The sequence below is a fragment of the Chrysemys picta genome, chromosome 5 (assembly GCF_011386835.1).
Source record: "Chrysemys picta bellii isolate R12L10 chromosome 5, ASM1138683v2, whole genome shotgun sequence".
Lineage (NCBI taxonomy): Eukaryota > Metazoa > Chordata > Testudines > Emydidae > Chrysemys > Chrysemys picta.
In genome coordinates, this window is record NC_088795.1 from 6770392 (window position 1) to 6786239 (window position 15848).

At 44.6% G+C, this 15848-nt stretch overlaps 1 protein-coding gene across 5 annotated transcripts in view; it reads left to right on the top strand.

Annotated features, from left to right (window-relative positions):
• ADGRL3 (adhesion G protein-coupled receptor L3) overlaps positions 1 to 7393 on the top strand; it is an 820109-nt gene extending 812716 nt beyond the window's left edge. For 2 of the 5 annotated variants that reach the window (XM_042860378.2, XM_065595838.1), the window contains one exon: positions 1973 to 7393. In XM_042860378.2, coding sequence (XP_042716312.1) covers positions 1973 to 2040 — 68 coding nt within the window. In that variant the 3' untranslated portion in view covers positions 2041 to 7393. Of the gene's footprint in view, positions 1 to 1969 lie in introns of all 5 variants that reach the window. The other 3 variants (XM_024100865.3, XM_042860377.2, XM_024100866.3) reach the window with 2 other exon arrangements.
• Positions 7394 to 15848: the final 8455 nt, after the last annotated feature.

The following is a 15848-nucleotide window of genomic DNA, read 5'->3' on the forward strand; positions in this document are numbered from 1 at the left end:
GATGATTTCTTGTTTGAGGTGATCCCTTCTGGACCTTCTAGTAGCTGCTGCTTAATGTCCTCCTGAGATCCTAGGGGAATGGAAAGAATGTTATCACATTATATGACCTACATCACTCCTTCCACTTGGCTTCCTCATTTTGGCCAGGTGGCAGATAGCGTGAGAATAGCTTTCCTTGTGCTGTTTCCTACCCAGTGATGGATAGTAAGACAGGTCCTCTGGCCTGTAGGGATGTGTGGAAATTAAGTTAACTAATGTAAACCTTAAGAATGCGTCCATGACAGTCTAATTCTCCCTGACTTGGTTCTACCTTTCCTAAACTCTTCTTGAATGTCATATTAGTCATAAAGAAACCTACATATATCATTTTGCCACTAACACACCATGTCTCCCTAGTTCCCAACCTGTATCTATAAAAAGCAATGCTTTCCTCTCAAGGTTGCAATTATTATAAAAACAGCTGTAAAATACAGCACTTAGAGAAAAGTCTGTGAAGCACCCTTCAGTTAATACCTGATATCAAAACAAATCTGTTTATTTTGCAATGATTTATACAAATGGTCTATTTATAATAAAACTTGCTTAAACAAACCCCAGCTTAGATGGGGATAGTAAACCGTGCATGACGGTCTTACTGGGAAGTGTTCCACAGTAAAATAAACAGAGGCTGTAGTAAAGCATGTTCATCCAGTTAAGCATTATAGGGGTTTCCCAATGCAGAAGAAAGCTGGAGCTCAAATGACAGGTAGAGGACGTAACTAAAGCACAAAGGAATTATTGTGTCAATTAAAATCAGTGTCTGGATGTACTCCTGACTCTGTGTGCAGGAGGCATGTCATGTATGCAAAAGGTACACGCCTCCCCTTTATAACTCTGGTCATGTCTCACCTCATTCTCATTTCTCTGCCATTGCAGGAGTCTTGGGCATTGGTGCACCTCAGTCCCTCCTGTTCTCTATCTGTAGCACATACCAGTTTAGTTTCCTACAGGCTATAATGCTCTGGTCTAATTGCAGTTGTTGGACTTGGTGTTGAGGTGGCCTGTGATGTGCAGGAGGTCAGACTGGATGATCTGCCTTTAATCTCTATGACACTGTGATACTAGGCTCTCTGGGCAAACTTCACCTCAGTGCAGAGGCCTATGCACCACTTAAACTCTCTAAAATTGGGCTTAAGTGGAACTTTACTATTACGTAGACCTTATATCGCGATTGCTTTTCACCTCTTAGAGCCTGTCTTCCCTAACTCAAGTCCCACTGAATGCAACTTGTCAGCTACTAACACAACCACCCTCTTATGTGGAGGCAAGCTAGCGCCACTTGAGTGCTGCTAGTCCTCTAACACCTTCCCACAATCCCCCTCATGTCCACTGAGGACAGACAAGTTCTCCCACAATTCACTGGGAAGGAATTCCTAGAGTGGCTCAACGCACTGCAGCACAAAGAACTATGGGATGTGTCCCTGGGAGACTTAGCACCACACCACGAGTGAGTGCGGTGCCAGTGCGGACACAGCAGATCGAGTGCTATTTCACAGTGTGGTCACTCTCACTCGAGAGGAATAACTTGGAGTGTAGATCCCCTGAGTTAACTCTGCTGTGAGGACATGCACTTAGCGCAGCAGTCACCAGAAGGGCATAGATCAAAATCCACAAAGGAAGTTAGGCCTCACTTGTAGCCCAGTGACTAGGGCACCTGACCATGCTGTGGAAAATCCTGATTCAACTCTGCATGCAGGTGGTCCACACACCCTAACAAAGCAGAATTGTGGGAGGAGGCTCTGCTAGCCCTTAGGAGTTAGCAGGAGCTCTCAACCAACCTTCCTTTCTCCGGCCAAGGCAGACTCTCACTGCCTCATTTGAGCTGCATTACAGTCCATTCTTTAAAAAGTAGCTATTTAGTTTCTGCAAAGTTTGAAAGTGCTGTTGGTTTTATTTGGTCTGGGTTTACTTTCTCTGATCTTGTTTTTAGCAGAAGGTGGAGGAACACGAGAACAGGAGCCACGCTTTAGAAGAGTCCCAATGGAAGACAGCGTCATCTAGCAACGACAGGAAGTGCCCCAGGACTCCCGGGTTCTATACCTGGCTTCAGTGCTTAATTTGTAATGAAAGAGGTGCCGGGCCGCAAGCAATTTTTTTACTTTCATAACTGTCGCAGCAAGCCCAGAGGTGCCGGGGCTACCAACGGCCAAGCCTAGTGGTGCCGGGATTCAGCCATGGCAAACCCTGGCAAGCCGTGGCAGAAATTAAGCACAGCCTGGCTTGTTTACCCATTTGCTCAGAGTTAACTTCTCTGTGCCTCAGTTTGCTCTCTCTAAATGAGATAGTAAATCATAGTTCGCAGGGAGTGTTGTGAGGCCCAGTCAGTTAATGTCTGCAAAGCACTTGGGGATCCTGGAGTCTTTAAGTAGCTCTGCTGAGACGTATTTTTAGAAAGGCTTTGTTGTGTGAACTATCTAGCCCAGCAGAACCATAACGTACAACACAGCTCTGGGAAGTTTTTTTTTTAGTGGCCTGTAAGGGGTCGGACTTACCCCTGTGGCGCCTCCTGCTGGTCGTCTGGGGAATCAACTCAATCCAGCCCGGAGCGCCCTCTGCAGGCCGGTGATCCGCCTTGTCCTTCGCACTGGCCCCCCGTGTCCCTCTCAGGACCCCGATGCCCCTTGCTCTGGGTGCTGCCCCCTGGCAGTACCCACATACGCTGGGTCTCCCCTCCCAGGGGAACCCCCACCCACTAACCCCACCTCACCTCAGCGTAAGGCCACTGCCAGTCATCGTCTAGCCCCACGCCTGGGGCAGACTGCAGTAAACGCCACTTATTACTGGAAAGGAGGGTTTGGACCTGCTGCCTTGGCCTACCTCTGGGCTGTCCTCTGCAACCCCCAATACTCCTTGGCTTAATACTAGGCCGCAGCCTGGGGCTTTCCAGGCTGGAGCTCCCTAGCCCAGCTCCACTCAGGTACCCTGTGTCTAGATCCCTGTAGCCAGGCCCTTCTCTCTCTGAGTGCAGAGAGAGACTGTTGAGCTCCTGGCTCCCAGCCTCTTTATACAGGCCACAGCTGGGCTCTGATTGGGGCGTGGCCCAGCTGTGGCTACTTCCCCAATCAGCCCAGTCTTCCCTGCCCCAGCCTTCTCCCAGGGCTGTTCCAAACCCCTCAAGGCAGGAGCGGGTGTCCACCCTGCTACATGGCCGCTAATGGATTACGTTTTCAAGAGTGGCTAGAGATTTTGGCTGGCCTGAGATTCGGGTTCCCAACTTGAGATGCCTTAAATGGGCTTGACCTGTGGAAACACTCACCTCTGAACATTAGGGCTCATTAAGGAGTCTCCAGTTGGGCACGATAAAATCGGGGGATACGGCGTCACTGGTCGCTATTGTAAATATTGCTCGGTGTGTAAAAAGACCTAATATGGGGGGGGGGGGAAGAAATGTACCTTATCGTTCAAAAATGAATGAACTGTCACCACAGTACTTTAGTGTGTAATTGTCACTTGTAAATAGAAAACATTTAACATCAACTTCTCTGACAGCTCAGTAAACAGAGCACTTCTGAGTGAAAACTGATCAGATTTCCTTCTCCTATGTAAATACAGCTGGTTTTTTACAAGTGAGCCTTATTCTCCTGAGGACAATGATTACAGCTGTGTGAAACGTTTTCACCAAAACTTTTTCTGGTGGAAAAAATGCAGATTCAGTCACACCGAAACAATTGTTTTGTTACTTTTCAAAATGGCCAATGAACTGAAAAATCTGTTAGTCACCCACTTCGAGTACTGCTGCCTCTTTCCATTTAGTATTGTGAAATGAACCTGGAACCCCACTAATTATCCGGGCCCCTTCAGGGGGTTTCTCAGACTCAAAGTCCACACAAGCATCATGTAGCTGAGTTTTCCCACACCGAGCTTATATGAACATGCAGCAATTACCGTGAACTGGGATAGAGCCTGGATAGACAAAAGGCCACTTGCAGTTAATTCTGCTGACATTTTTTTCATTACTTAACAGAATTGAATTTGTGGGGCCAGATTCTCAGGCTATGTCTACTTTTAAAGAGCTACACAGCTGTGCGGCTGTAGCACTTCAGTGTAGACACTTGCTACAGCAACTGGAGGGGTCCTTCATTGCTGTAATTAATCCACCTCTTAGGACTGGTCTACACTGGGACGGGGGATCGATCTAAGATACGCAACTTCAGCTACGAGAATAGCATAGCTGAAGTTGATGTATCTTAGACTGATTTACCACGCGGCGCGGGATCGATGGCCGCGGCTTCCCTGTCGACTCCGCTTCTGCCTCTCTCTCTGGTGGAGTTCCGGAGTCGACGGGGAGCGCATTCGGGGATTGATTTATTGCGTCTAGACGAGACGCGATAAATCAATCCCCGATAGATCAATTGCTACCCGCCAATCCGGCGGGTAGTGAAGATGTACCCTTAGACAGATGGTAGCTAGGTCGACAGAGGAATTCTTCCGTCGACGTTGTGCTGTCCACACTGGGGGTTAGGTCAGGGTAGTTACGTCACTCGGGGGTGGATTTTTCACACCGTTGAGTGTTACTTGATGCACATTTTCAGTGTAGAACAGCTCTTAGCTGGTATAAATAGTCAATGGAGTTATGCTGATTTACGCCCTCTGAGCATCCGGCCCATGGTGTTCACACGGATATGGCAGAATTCTCTGTGAAGAAGGAAAGACAAATGTCATCTTTCTGGTCCGTCAAAATAAAATTTAAAGCCTTAAAACATCAATTCTAAACAAACCTCAAAACTGTCCGTTTGTGTTTAGCCAACTCTGGCTAGATGGATAGACAGAGACATGCCCCTGCGTGTGTGTGAGAAAGAGAACATGAGACTTATGCTGTGTGTGTGTGAAAGGGAGAGAGAGAGAGACTTGTCTGAGAGAGAATAGGACTATATATTATACTCCCCTCTCTCTATATGGCAATATATAATAACAGAGAGAGCATATGTCTTGATGTGGAATCAAGTTTTTGTCAGCAGAAGTTTGCCATACTATTCAAGAGGGAAAGTCACCAGTGAGATCTGCAGGCAACTAACAAATGCAAACTAAGGAAATCTTTGCTCCACACCACATCATCATTTATTCTACATATGCCACATATTTAACAACAATAATTAATTCAGAATGATTTTGGCCCCAATCCTGCAAATATGCACATGCTTAATTGAGCAGAGGTTGCATTCAGGCATAAGTGTGTGCAGGACTGGGGCCACAGAGCATTAATTAACTTTTTCTTTTTAATTATTCTTTCCTAATTAAAGCCAGACTTCCTTATTAACTGTGAGTCCCACTGTACAGACTCTTGCAGAAGAAGAAAATTCAATTATCTAGAATAACTTTCCCTATATATGAAAATAGCTCAGTTCTAAAGCCTGGAATCTCAGAGTGAGCACAAAGCATGTGCATGTGCTGTGTGCCCTACTGGAAAGCCAGAAATCTCCTTTTTCCAGGGGTATAAAGTTGTCATTTCTCGCTCTGATGTGCCATGAGGAGTCGCCCATGCTGAGCGTTGTGTCAGTGTAATTTTGGGGGTGAAGTCCTACCTGTGGAAAAAGAAGGAAACATTTCTCTGGCAGGTTGATTAACTGAAACTGGCCATTGTCTGAAGCTGCTCAGATGTTTAGAATCCTAGAAGGCGATAGCCAAGTGACAAACTGCGGAGCCATGTGATGAATTTATTTATCATTTCTCCAAGTGCCTTACCTGCCCCCTAATCTATCTCTGCAGGAACAATTCTAACTTTTGGACTTCAAAACAGCCACTTAAAACTCTAATTATAACAGAAAATGTTTCCTATTACCCACCATATATGGATGTCCCTGCCTCCTTCATGCTGCCAATGTTAGATACTTTCCTGAACGGTGCAGTTCCTTGGGCTGTGTGATTACATGAACATCTCAGCTTTAATTACGAAATAAAAAAGAGCTTCTACTCCTCCTGGTTGTGCAGAAAAGGTTAAAAAATGTGCCCAATTGTACCCTTGTACCCGAAAGGCTCAAAAACTAGATGGTAAATAAAAAACAACCCCAAATATGTACATTTTTTTTAATAATCTCATGAGTTTTGGAGGCCTGACTCATAATCTTTGATCCCTGAGGTTGGCAATAGTGAACACCATACACAGGCGTTAATCTGTCATGGACCCAGTGATAGGTTTAAGGTCTGATATGGGAGCATTATTCCACTGGAAAGCAGACAGTCCCCGGTTTTTCATTGCAACACACAGCATTTGTTTCTATTCCTGGAACTTCCCATCATATTGACCCTTAAGCTCTGAATGTTATGTCTAGAAGAGTTATTGTTTCAGGCATTTACAATTTATTCTTTATAATGCTCTTCATTCAGCCCTGTAGAATTGGCTACCTGGTAACTGAGGGCGCCTGCTTTAAAGACAAACCAAACCCAAAAGACTCCTGATAAAAAGTGTAAGTCCTACCCAGTGCGTGTGTGTTGAATACGTGGCATGCACAAGTTACATGATGGGGTGGTGCGATTTCAGCACTCATTTGGGGAGACCTGCATAACTCATGCATGGCTTCCGTACTCACAAATAATGAAGCTGTCTTAAAAATATGCTGATAATGTGTGTGTGTGTGTGTGTCCCCGTCCATCTGTCCGTCCTTCCAGAGCCCAGACTTTCAAAAGAGTTCAGTTCTCAGCAGCCCCCATTGCGAATTGTTGGAATTGTTGGGTATTGAGCGCTTTCAAAAACCTGGCCCTAGTAAGTCAATGGGACCACATGCCTTTCCGCCTCAAGGCCTTGATCTTGGGCACCAGAGTCCACTCCCATGAATCTGACTGAAGGCCCAGAGCTGAAGTCTTCAGTTCAGATCTGTTCTCATGCCTCTACCTATTTTTGTTGAGCCTGCTTCATGTGCCCAGTGCGGTGATAGTGTTACTCAAGCAGATATTATCCACTAGAAAATTGATTGAAAACTGCCACTTTATTGCACCAGGGCCTCAGAACAGCCTTCAGACAATCAAGACACCCAGCCAATACTGAACTGATCCAAAATTTTAATTGGCAAAAGGCTCTGTATCCCATTAGTGAATCCCTGAGCCATCCAGTCCCCGCGGGCAGAATTCTTATTTAATCCAGCTCGAAGTCAATAGTGATTTACGTTTCATTTACTTAAACCATCTTAACTGAACTTCCACACTCCTCAGGCATGGAGTGAATCTTAATACATTGTAATTACTGTACTCCGATTGATGCAATGCTATGAAAAGCTATCACAGAGAGTATTAATAAAATGTAAATTATAAAAAACAACTTGGTATTGCCAGAAATTAATAATGCGCTAGATTTTCTCTTACATGCTGCTCATTACAGACCTGCCTTTGCGCTCTCTATTAAAGTGAGTTATTCAAACTATTTGTATAGTTGTGCTCAGTACGAAGTTATATACTGTATGTTTATATCCCAGTTAGATGCACTGCATGGGAATTTTATTAATCTGTTATTTCTTTCAGGCATTGATTTTAGTGGCATTGCTGTAATGCTCATATGACAAAAATGAACAGATTGATTCTACACGTATGGATTAGTTCTCTTAAGAGTTGAGGGTAGGTAGGTTTACCTTGCACTGTAACAATAGAATTCATCGCTGTATTATTTACAAGAGCCACAGAGTCTGAGTTACTATGTAGATGTACCCTAGGAGGCCTGGTGAGAAAGGGCTGCTGGGGAGTCAGACCAGGAGATGCGAGCTGTCACAAAGAGGAGATGGTTCCTGGGCAGGCCTGCAGACCGGAGAGCAGGAAGGGTTTTGCTTGCTGGCAGCACCAAGGCTGGAGAGGGCTGAAGGCAGGAGGAGCAGCAGCAGAGGGCGATGCCTGCTAGGCTTAAGCCAGAGAACCAGAGCCCAGGGCCAGAAAGAGTGGAAGGAAGTGGCGCAGCAGAGGGCTTACCTGCTGGTGTCACCTTGCTGGAGAGCTGGGTCCCAGAGGAACCATGAAAGGCTCCTAGATGAGAGCATTCCCACTGGGAAGAGTGGGGTTGTGCCCCACACTGACGGGCTGGGGTGGCTGTCCCAGAGGAGGCCTGCTGACCAGTCCAGGTGTGGTGGAAGGCACCAGAATGGTGAGAATGGGGCTGAGTTTTTAAAGACTACATGCACAGGGTTGATGTGGACTATGTTGTGGGGGTTTGGGGCTTTTGGACTGTGGTTTGCTTAATAAACTGTTGAGGGACTTGGCGGGGGGGCGGGAAGGGAAGGACCAGGTGTCATGTGGCACAGAGCACAATGTCTGCAGGAAGACCCAAGGTGGCAGTAATGATGGGGGCACCTATTCAACAAACCTGTTTGGCAGTGGGTTGGAAGAAACTAGAGGGGAGGAAGGCTCCCAGAGAGAGAAACTGGATGGATCCAGGGATGGACGCAGCAGCTAAACAGACCACAGTGGGTATGCAGACCCCCGACTCAAAGGGTGCAGCGGATGCAGAGGCAGAAGCAATAAGGCTTCAGGAGAAGGTGAAGTCTGCAGAGCAGGGCTGTCATGCCACTTTGCAGCACCAAGAGTTTCTGCGGGAGAGGCACCTGGACACTGCTGAAGAGAAGGCTGACGGCCGATCATGGAGGGTGAGCTTGAAGAGGAGTGAGACAATCTGTGGGCCCAGCTCTGTGGCAGAAGGCATCTCTACCCATGGTCTTGAAGGGGTGGGTATGTGATCGGCTGTGCAACTCCCACAGGAACTGAAGGGGTTCATGTGGGCCTGAGAGGCCAATTAACCTACCTGGCAGCACCTGCCAGAGAGAGGGAGCAAGCCAGACTTCACTGACAATGAAGCCCAGCTGGGAAGGGGCTGTCTGGTGATTATAAAGCCAGGACGTTTGCAGTAGGAAGACGCTGACTGGGGAGCTGGCTAAGATGGGCTGGGCTGGATGGAGGGAAGTGGCTGGGCTGTGGTTACTGAGCTAGGGGTTATTAGACTGCTGGCTGGCTCAGCCTTTGGCTGACAGGCTAGGCAGAGTGAGACCGGAGAGATCATGAATGAAACTGAAAGCAGGCCTGACAAGGAGGCTAGGGAAAGCACTTTGGAAAACAGGAGGCAATCAAGGAAAAGAAAAGGGTGGATTCTTTGGAATCAGAAGAAGGCCCAGGAAATAGGAGGTCAGGAAAGGGAAATGGTGAAAATTACGTAGTAGTCAAATCCCTAGGTAAGGATATAGACAGGGGATATCAATGCCTTGAGGAATGCAGAGTGGATTTAAAAAGTGCTGGAGCTATAGTAAGAGGTATGAAACTACCTGGCAAAGACTTGTTAGTGGAATGTAAAAACCAAAGAACAAACAGGGAAGCTCCTTAGGACAAAAGTGTGAGGTAAAATAAATTGTCAACTGCCCAAATTCCTCACAGAAATAAGAGGGGCAGCATATGGTGCATCAATTGAAATAAAACAAGGAATAGATGAAGATAAGGTGATAACTGCTAAGAGGCTAATTAGCAGAGGAGGATGTGATAGCAAACCCTCAACAGCTGTGCTGGTCACATTTTAAGGAAAGAATTCTATCAGAGTAACTTTAGGGTATCAGGTATTCTGGAGTAAGGCCTATTTTCCTCCTCCTGTGAGATGTAGCAGGTGCCAAGGATTTGGTCATGTAGCAAATAATTGCCTAGGGACAGTTCAGTAAGTGTGGAGGTAGATAGTCATACAATAATTGTGAGGAAGGGACAGAACAAAAATGTGGCAATTATGGAGGAAAACACTTAAAACACGGTAATGTTTCAGTATAGGCACTACCAATGACGGTGGGAGGGCTTCTCCTGTTGGCCTAGGTAACCCACCTTCCTGAGAGATGGCAGTGAGATCAACATAAAAGGTCTTCCGTTGACCTAGCATTGTCCACACCAGGAGTTAGGTTGGTATAGCTACATCTCTGAGGGGGCATGGATTTTTCATACCCCTCAGAGACATAGCTCTACCAATGTAAAGTATCAGAGTGATAGCCGTGTTAGTCTGAATCTTGGTGTTCACACCTCAACTGCTAGCAGATCACCTCTCCTTCCCTGATTGAACTAACCTCGTTATCTCTATACTGATTTATACCTGCCTCTGGAAATTTCCATTACTTGCATCTGAAGAAGTGAGGTTCTTACCCACAAAAGCTTATGCTCCAATACTTCTGTTAGTCTTAAAGGTGCCACAGGACCCTCTGCTACCAATGTAAGTTTGTAATGTAGACCAGGCCTGAGGCAAAGCGAGCTAGGGAAATAAAAAAAACTAAATTACCAATAACATCTCACATGCAGAAATTGCTATGAGGGATCCTAAAAAAAAAAAAAAAAAAAAGAGGGGAGTGGGGGAAGGAAAGCTGATATGGGGAAAGGGAATAGCCAGCAACAAATTAATGGGAAGGAAGTAGTGAGTGACACTGGACTAAAAGGTGCTGACATATTACTTACAGAAATGGAGAGATGCGTTGCATTTATGATTGAAGTAATCAATTGTACATCTCAAACAGGAAAGAAAACAGAGAAAATGAGAATTATAATTAAAGCTACTGCTAAGTACCTACTGGCCAGCAACCTGCCAGTGGAGCCACTTCATACTTTCCTAAGTGAAGGAAATACTGACAGTTAAAAGAATGGTGGTGACTCTTTCAAGCTGAAATGCCCATAGCCCAATGAGCAAGGGCAGGAATGAAAGAAAAATATTACTGATGTGACAACAAAGCCTGATATACTATGCATACTAGAGACTGGGTTAATAGAAAAAGTAGACTATAAAATCTCAGCATATGGCTTATATAGACATGATAGAGAAACAGGAGCGTGCGAAGGTGTCTGCACCTTCATTAAGGAGAACTTGAACGGCCTTGAAGTAGAGGTTAAGAAGCTAAATATTGAATCTAATGCTATTGAGATAGCAGTACAAAGCAATTCTGCATCTCTAAGATTTATAATGTCTATAACCCATGCAGAAAACTAGAGGCTATGGACCTGAAAGCATTAATTGCGGATGTCCATGCCCATTCATTATCTGTGCTGGTCTCAATAGTCACAACAGATTGTGGGGAAGTAAGAAAAAAATATTACAATGAAAAATGTTTAGAGTAATTCTTTGGAAAGAATAATTTAGTAATATTAAATGATGGAGCACCTGACAGGTTCAATATAGCTGATGGAAGCCTAACATGCCTAGATCTGGAATAGCTTCAAGTACCACAGCAAGTAAATGCAGCTGGGAAATTTACAAAGAAAAGGGAATGCACAGGGATCACTTCGCCACATTAATTACATATCAAGAAAAAAGAAATACTGAAGACAAAGATAAGATCCCCACTTGGAATTCAAAAAAACCAACAAATTGGAAGCAAAAGTGAGGAACATATGAATGAGCAATGTGTAAATGAAGATACTGGAATTCTGTAGTTATGTTACCAAGGGACTCATAAAGGCACCCAGCCTAGCTATTCCTAGGATACCAACACTACTTAAAGATAAGAAAAGTGATCCCTGGTGGAACAAGGAATGTGAAATGGTAATTAGGGAAAGGAATAAGGAGTATAAGACAGCAAAAGATTCCTTAAATAACGAGGACTTACACATCAAAAAGGCAAGGCAGTTGCACAAAGGTCTATCAAAAGAGCAAAAAGAGAAAGCTGGAGAACATACTGTGGGAAAGTAGATAAAGCTAACAATTTAGCAGAGGTATCTACACAAATTAGGAAAATGAATGAAATAACAAGAGCCACGTAATGCCAAGCCTTGCAGTTGCAGGGCATGGAGTAACAAGCTGCAACAAAGAAAAAGTGGAAATTTTGGCCACCATATTTCAAAATATCAGTAATGATGAGAAACAGAGGCTAGAAATTAGGGCGAGGAAAAGAACATTCATTAAGGATAATCATGAGGTGATGAAGAGGTGGGAGGAGGATGTAGATATTATTTTAAGTGAAAACTTTAGTCTGAGAGAACTCCAGAAAGTGCTAATAAGGAGCAAAAGCACCGCACCAGGCAAGGACAAAATAAACTTTGAAATACTTAAACACCTAAGTGAAGGAAGCTTGAGGATGATACTAAAATTGTATAATAACATATGGCGCAAAGGTGAAATACCTAAGGACTGGAAACATGTGATTATTGTCCCAGTGAGGAAACCCAGTAAGTTGCACTCAGGGCCCGAGGCATACAGACCAATTGCCCTCACAGCATGTTTAGGTAAAACCATGGAACGAATGGTAACGGAAAGATTAGTAGCACACCTAGAAAGAAATAGGTTCATAGATGGAATGGGAAGTGGATTCAGAAGACGTTAGGCGTGCGATTGCCCACACTGTAAGGATAGAGATAGAAGTACAAAAAACAAAAACAAACCAAAAAACCCAAATCATGAGAACCAAAGAATTCGTGATAGTAACCTTTCTGGACACAGAAAAAGCCTACGATGTATTATGGAGAGAGGGACTACAGTAACTCCTCACTTAAAGTCGTCCCCGTTAACGTTGTTTCATTGTTACGTTGCTGATCAATTAAGGAACATAGTCATTTAAAGTTGTGCAATGCTCCCTTCTAACGTTGTTTGGCAGCCACCTGCTTTGTCCACTGCTTGCAGGGAGAGCAGCCGGTTGCAGCTCGCTGGTGGGGGCTGGGAACCAGGGTGGACTGGCAGCCCCCCATCAGCTCCCTGCTCCCCTAAGTTCCCTGTGCTGCAGCCGCACAGCAGGCTACCAAATGCAGGCGGTTCAGCTGTCCCTCCCCCCACTGCCCTGTGCTGCTCCTGCCCTCTGCCTTGGAGCTCCTCCCTGCCCCCCACTTGCCCCTTTGCCATATAGAGCGGGGTGGGGACAGGACAGGGCTCAGGACAGAGAGAGCTTGCTGGCTGCAGCTGCTGTCTCAACTTCCTGATTTTTTTTAAAGACAATGTACTTAAGAGTGGGGTCAGTGTACTTAAAGGGGCAATGCACATCTCTCTCTCTCTCTCTCTCTCTCCCTTACACACTGTGTGTGTCTCTGTTTGCCATGCTGTCTCCCCTCCCTCCATTCATGCTGCCTTGTAGAGTGTGAGGCTACATTAACAACAATGTGTTAACCTTTGAGGGCTCAGCCAAATGCTAGTTCATCATTTAGCAGTAAGGCATTCCCTGGGAAATATCCCACCCTCTGACTTCACCACCTCAACCAAGCTTCACAATCATCATTGCTGTGTACAGTATTAAATTGTTTTAAAACTTATACTGTGTGTTGTGTGTGTATATGTGTGTGAGTGTGTATATATATATATATACACACACACACACACACTATATATATATATATATATATATATATATAGAGAGAGAGAGAGAGAGAGAGAGAGAGAGAGAGAGAGAGAGTTTTTTGTCTGGTGAAAAAAATTTCCCTGGAACCTAACCCATTTACATTAATTCTTATGGGGAAATTGGATTCATTTAACATCATTTCGCTTAAAGTCGCATTTTTCAGGAACAGAACTACGTTAAGCGGGGAGTTACTGTACTTCATAAGGTAGCCTCCTTGGGTATTCGAGGGAAAATGTACAAATGGATAAGGGACTTCTTAAGCAAAAGAACGATATAAGTCCAACCAGGTACTGCTTTTTCCAATGTATATTCAATTGCAAATGGAACTCCACAGGGTGGGGAGGGGTGTAATTATCTCAACCCTCTTTAACATCATGATAAATAACCTCTGTAAGTAGGTGAGCACAGGAATAGATATTACACTATTTGCTGATGACTGTGCCTTGTGGACCAAAAGCAGAAACCTGGAAAGTGCCGCCAAAAGACTCAATAATGCGCTTAAAAGGAGTGCAGAATGGGGACAGAGACGGGGCTTCAAATTCTCCACAGAAAAAATGAAGGGAATGATCTTCACGTCAAGGAGAATCCAAAGAGATGTGACGTTGTATCTATACAGCCAACAGCTAAATGTAGGGAACAATTACAGAGCCTTAAGTGTGATATCTGATAACAAGCTCACATGGAGGATCATATTGAAAATATGAAAATCAATGCACAGGCCGAATTAACTAACTTCAAAGTCTCTCAGGAACATCCTGGAGGGCAGATAAGAAAATGGTGGTAATGCTAATTAGACCAATTCTTGAGTATGGCGGCCATGCCTCTGGATCAGCCCTGAATACAAATCTGAGAAAACTAGACCGTTGCCAAGCACAGGCATTGCATATTGCATGTGGTGCCTTTATTACTAGGCCTCTTGTGTACTACAGCCAGGGAAATGCCCAGCAGTGGTAGAATGAAGCTCCTAGACTTAACCTTTTGGGCCACCGTACTAGGTACTAGCAAAGATGACAACACAAAGCTAATCTATAATGACCATTGGGAATTAAGTGGTGGCCGAGTAGGACAACACAATCAAAATTCCCTATGTAAGTAGGGTACGGAAGTAGATAAGGGATCTTAATGAAAAGAGAGGATTGAAAAAGACCAAAATCTATAGCGATGGGAAAATCACTAGAAACCGCCTCCCTCCCCGACATAAACATGGAATTATATAATGACATAAATAAAAGGAGGAGACTGATAAATATACAAGATATAGCAAATCAATATATTTGTGATAAGTGGGAACGCTATTGCCAGATATATACAGACAGCTCCAAAGAGGAAGGAAGAGGAAGAGTGGGAACAGTTTTCTGCATGCCCTCCCTCAGATTCAAGAAATCTATAAGACTAACTAACTTTGTATCTGTCTTTACAGCCAAGCTAACAGGGATTATGCTAGCACTAAACTGGGCTTTAGATATGCGGCCAACTGCCATGACCATCCTGTCTGACTCCTTATCAGGGCTGCAGGCAATTGAGAGTGGTAAATCTGACAGCCAAAAATGATATTCTTCATGAAATATTACTGCTAACAACTGAACTGGTGCAATTGGATATATCCATAGTAATGGTGTGGCTCCTGGCACATGTAGGAATTGCAGGCAACACATTGGTGGACAAACAGGCAAAAAGTGCTATTAATCATGAATGAGTCGACCTAGCGATCCCCTTAAGCAAATTGGAATTTAAACACCTCATCAAACATGTGTTAAGGAAGGAATGGTAAGGGCTGCGGGCAAACAAAACAAAGGGAAAATATTCCAAGAAGTCTGCCTGACAGTTGAAAATGTTGCAAGGCCCTGACAGGAAGAGCGAAGCGGCTCCATTTAGAATTCTAACAGGACATTGTGGATTAAATAGTAATTCATTTCTAATTATCATGCACAAAATTGGACTATGCATTATATGTAAGGTCCAGGAAAAGATAGATCATATCTTTTGGGACTGTAAAGACTGTATCAGTGACAGGAAGTATTTCTATAGGAAGCTCAGAGGCCTTAAAGTAACAATTTTTCTTGCAATATCTATCAAGGATGCAAGGAAAATGGGACCCAATTAAAAAAAAAGTTCCTCTGCAATTCTTTAAGAAGACTGGGAAAGGTCCAAGTCTCTAAGTCACAAGCAAGATACAAAATACAGTGCATGGTGGTCATAGACAGAGCAAGCAAATCTGCTATGCTACAAAACCGAAGAGGAGGAAGAAGAACAAAAAGACTGGAGGATGAGTCTGCAGTCAGTCTCGGGGGGATAACGGTAGGAAGCGGCCCAGGGAGGCAGCAAGGAGTCTGAGGGAGCAGACCTTGGATGCCAGCTACGCGGTCCCTGGGCTGGAACCCAGACTGGAGGGAGGGCCTGGGTTCTCTAACCAGCCACGGAGGAAGGTGAGGTGAAATCCCCTGAGGTAATGGTCATAAGGAGCACAGACTCCAGAGCCAGATGGAAGACTTGCTGGAAGGTCATTGGAGAACAGCTTGGTTGGACTGTTTCTCACCTTGGAAGGAGTGGACTGAAGTGTGACCT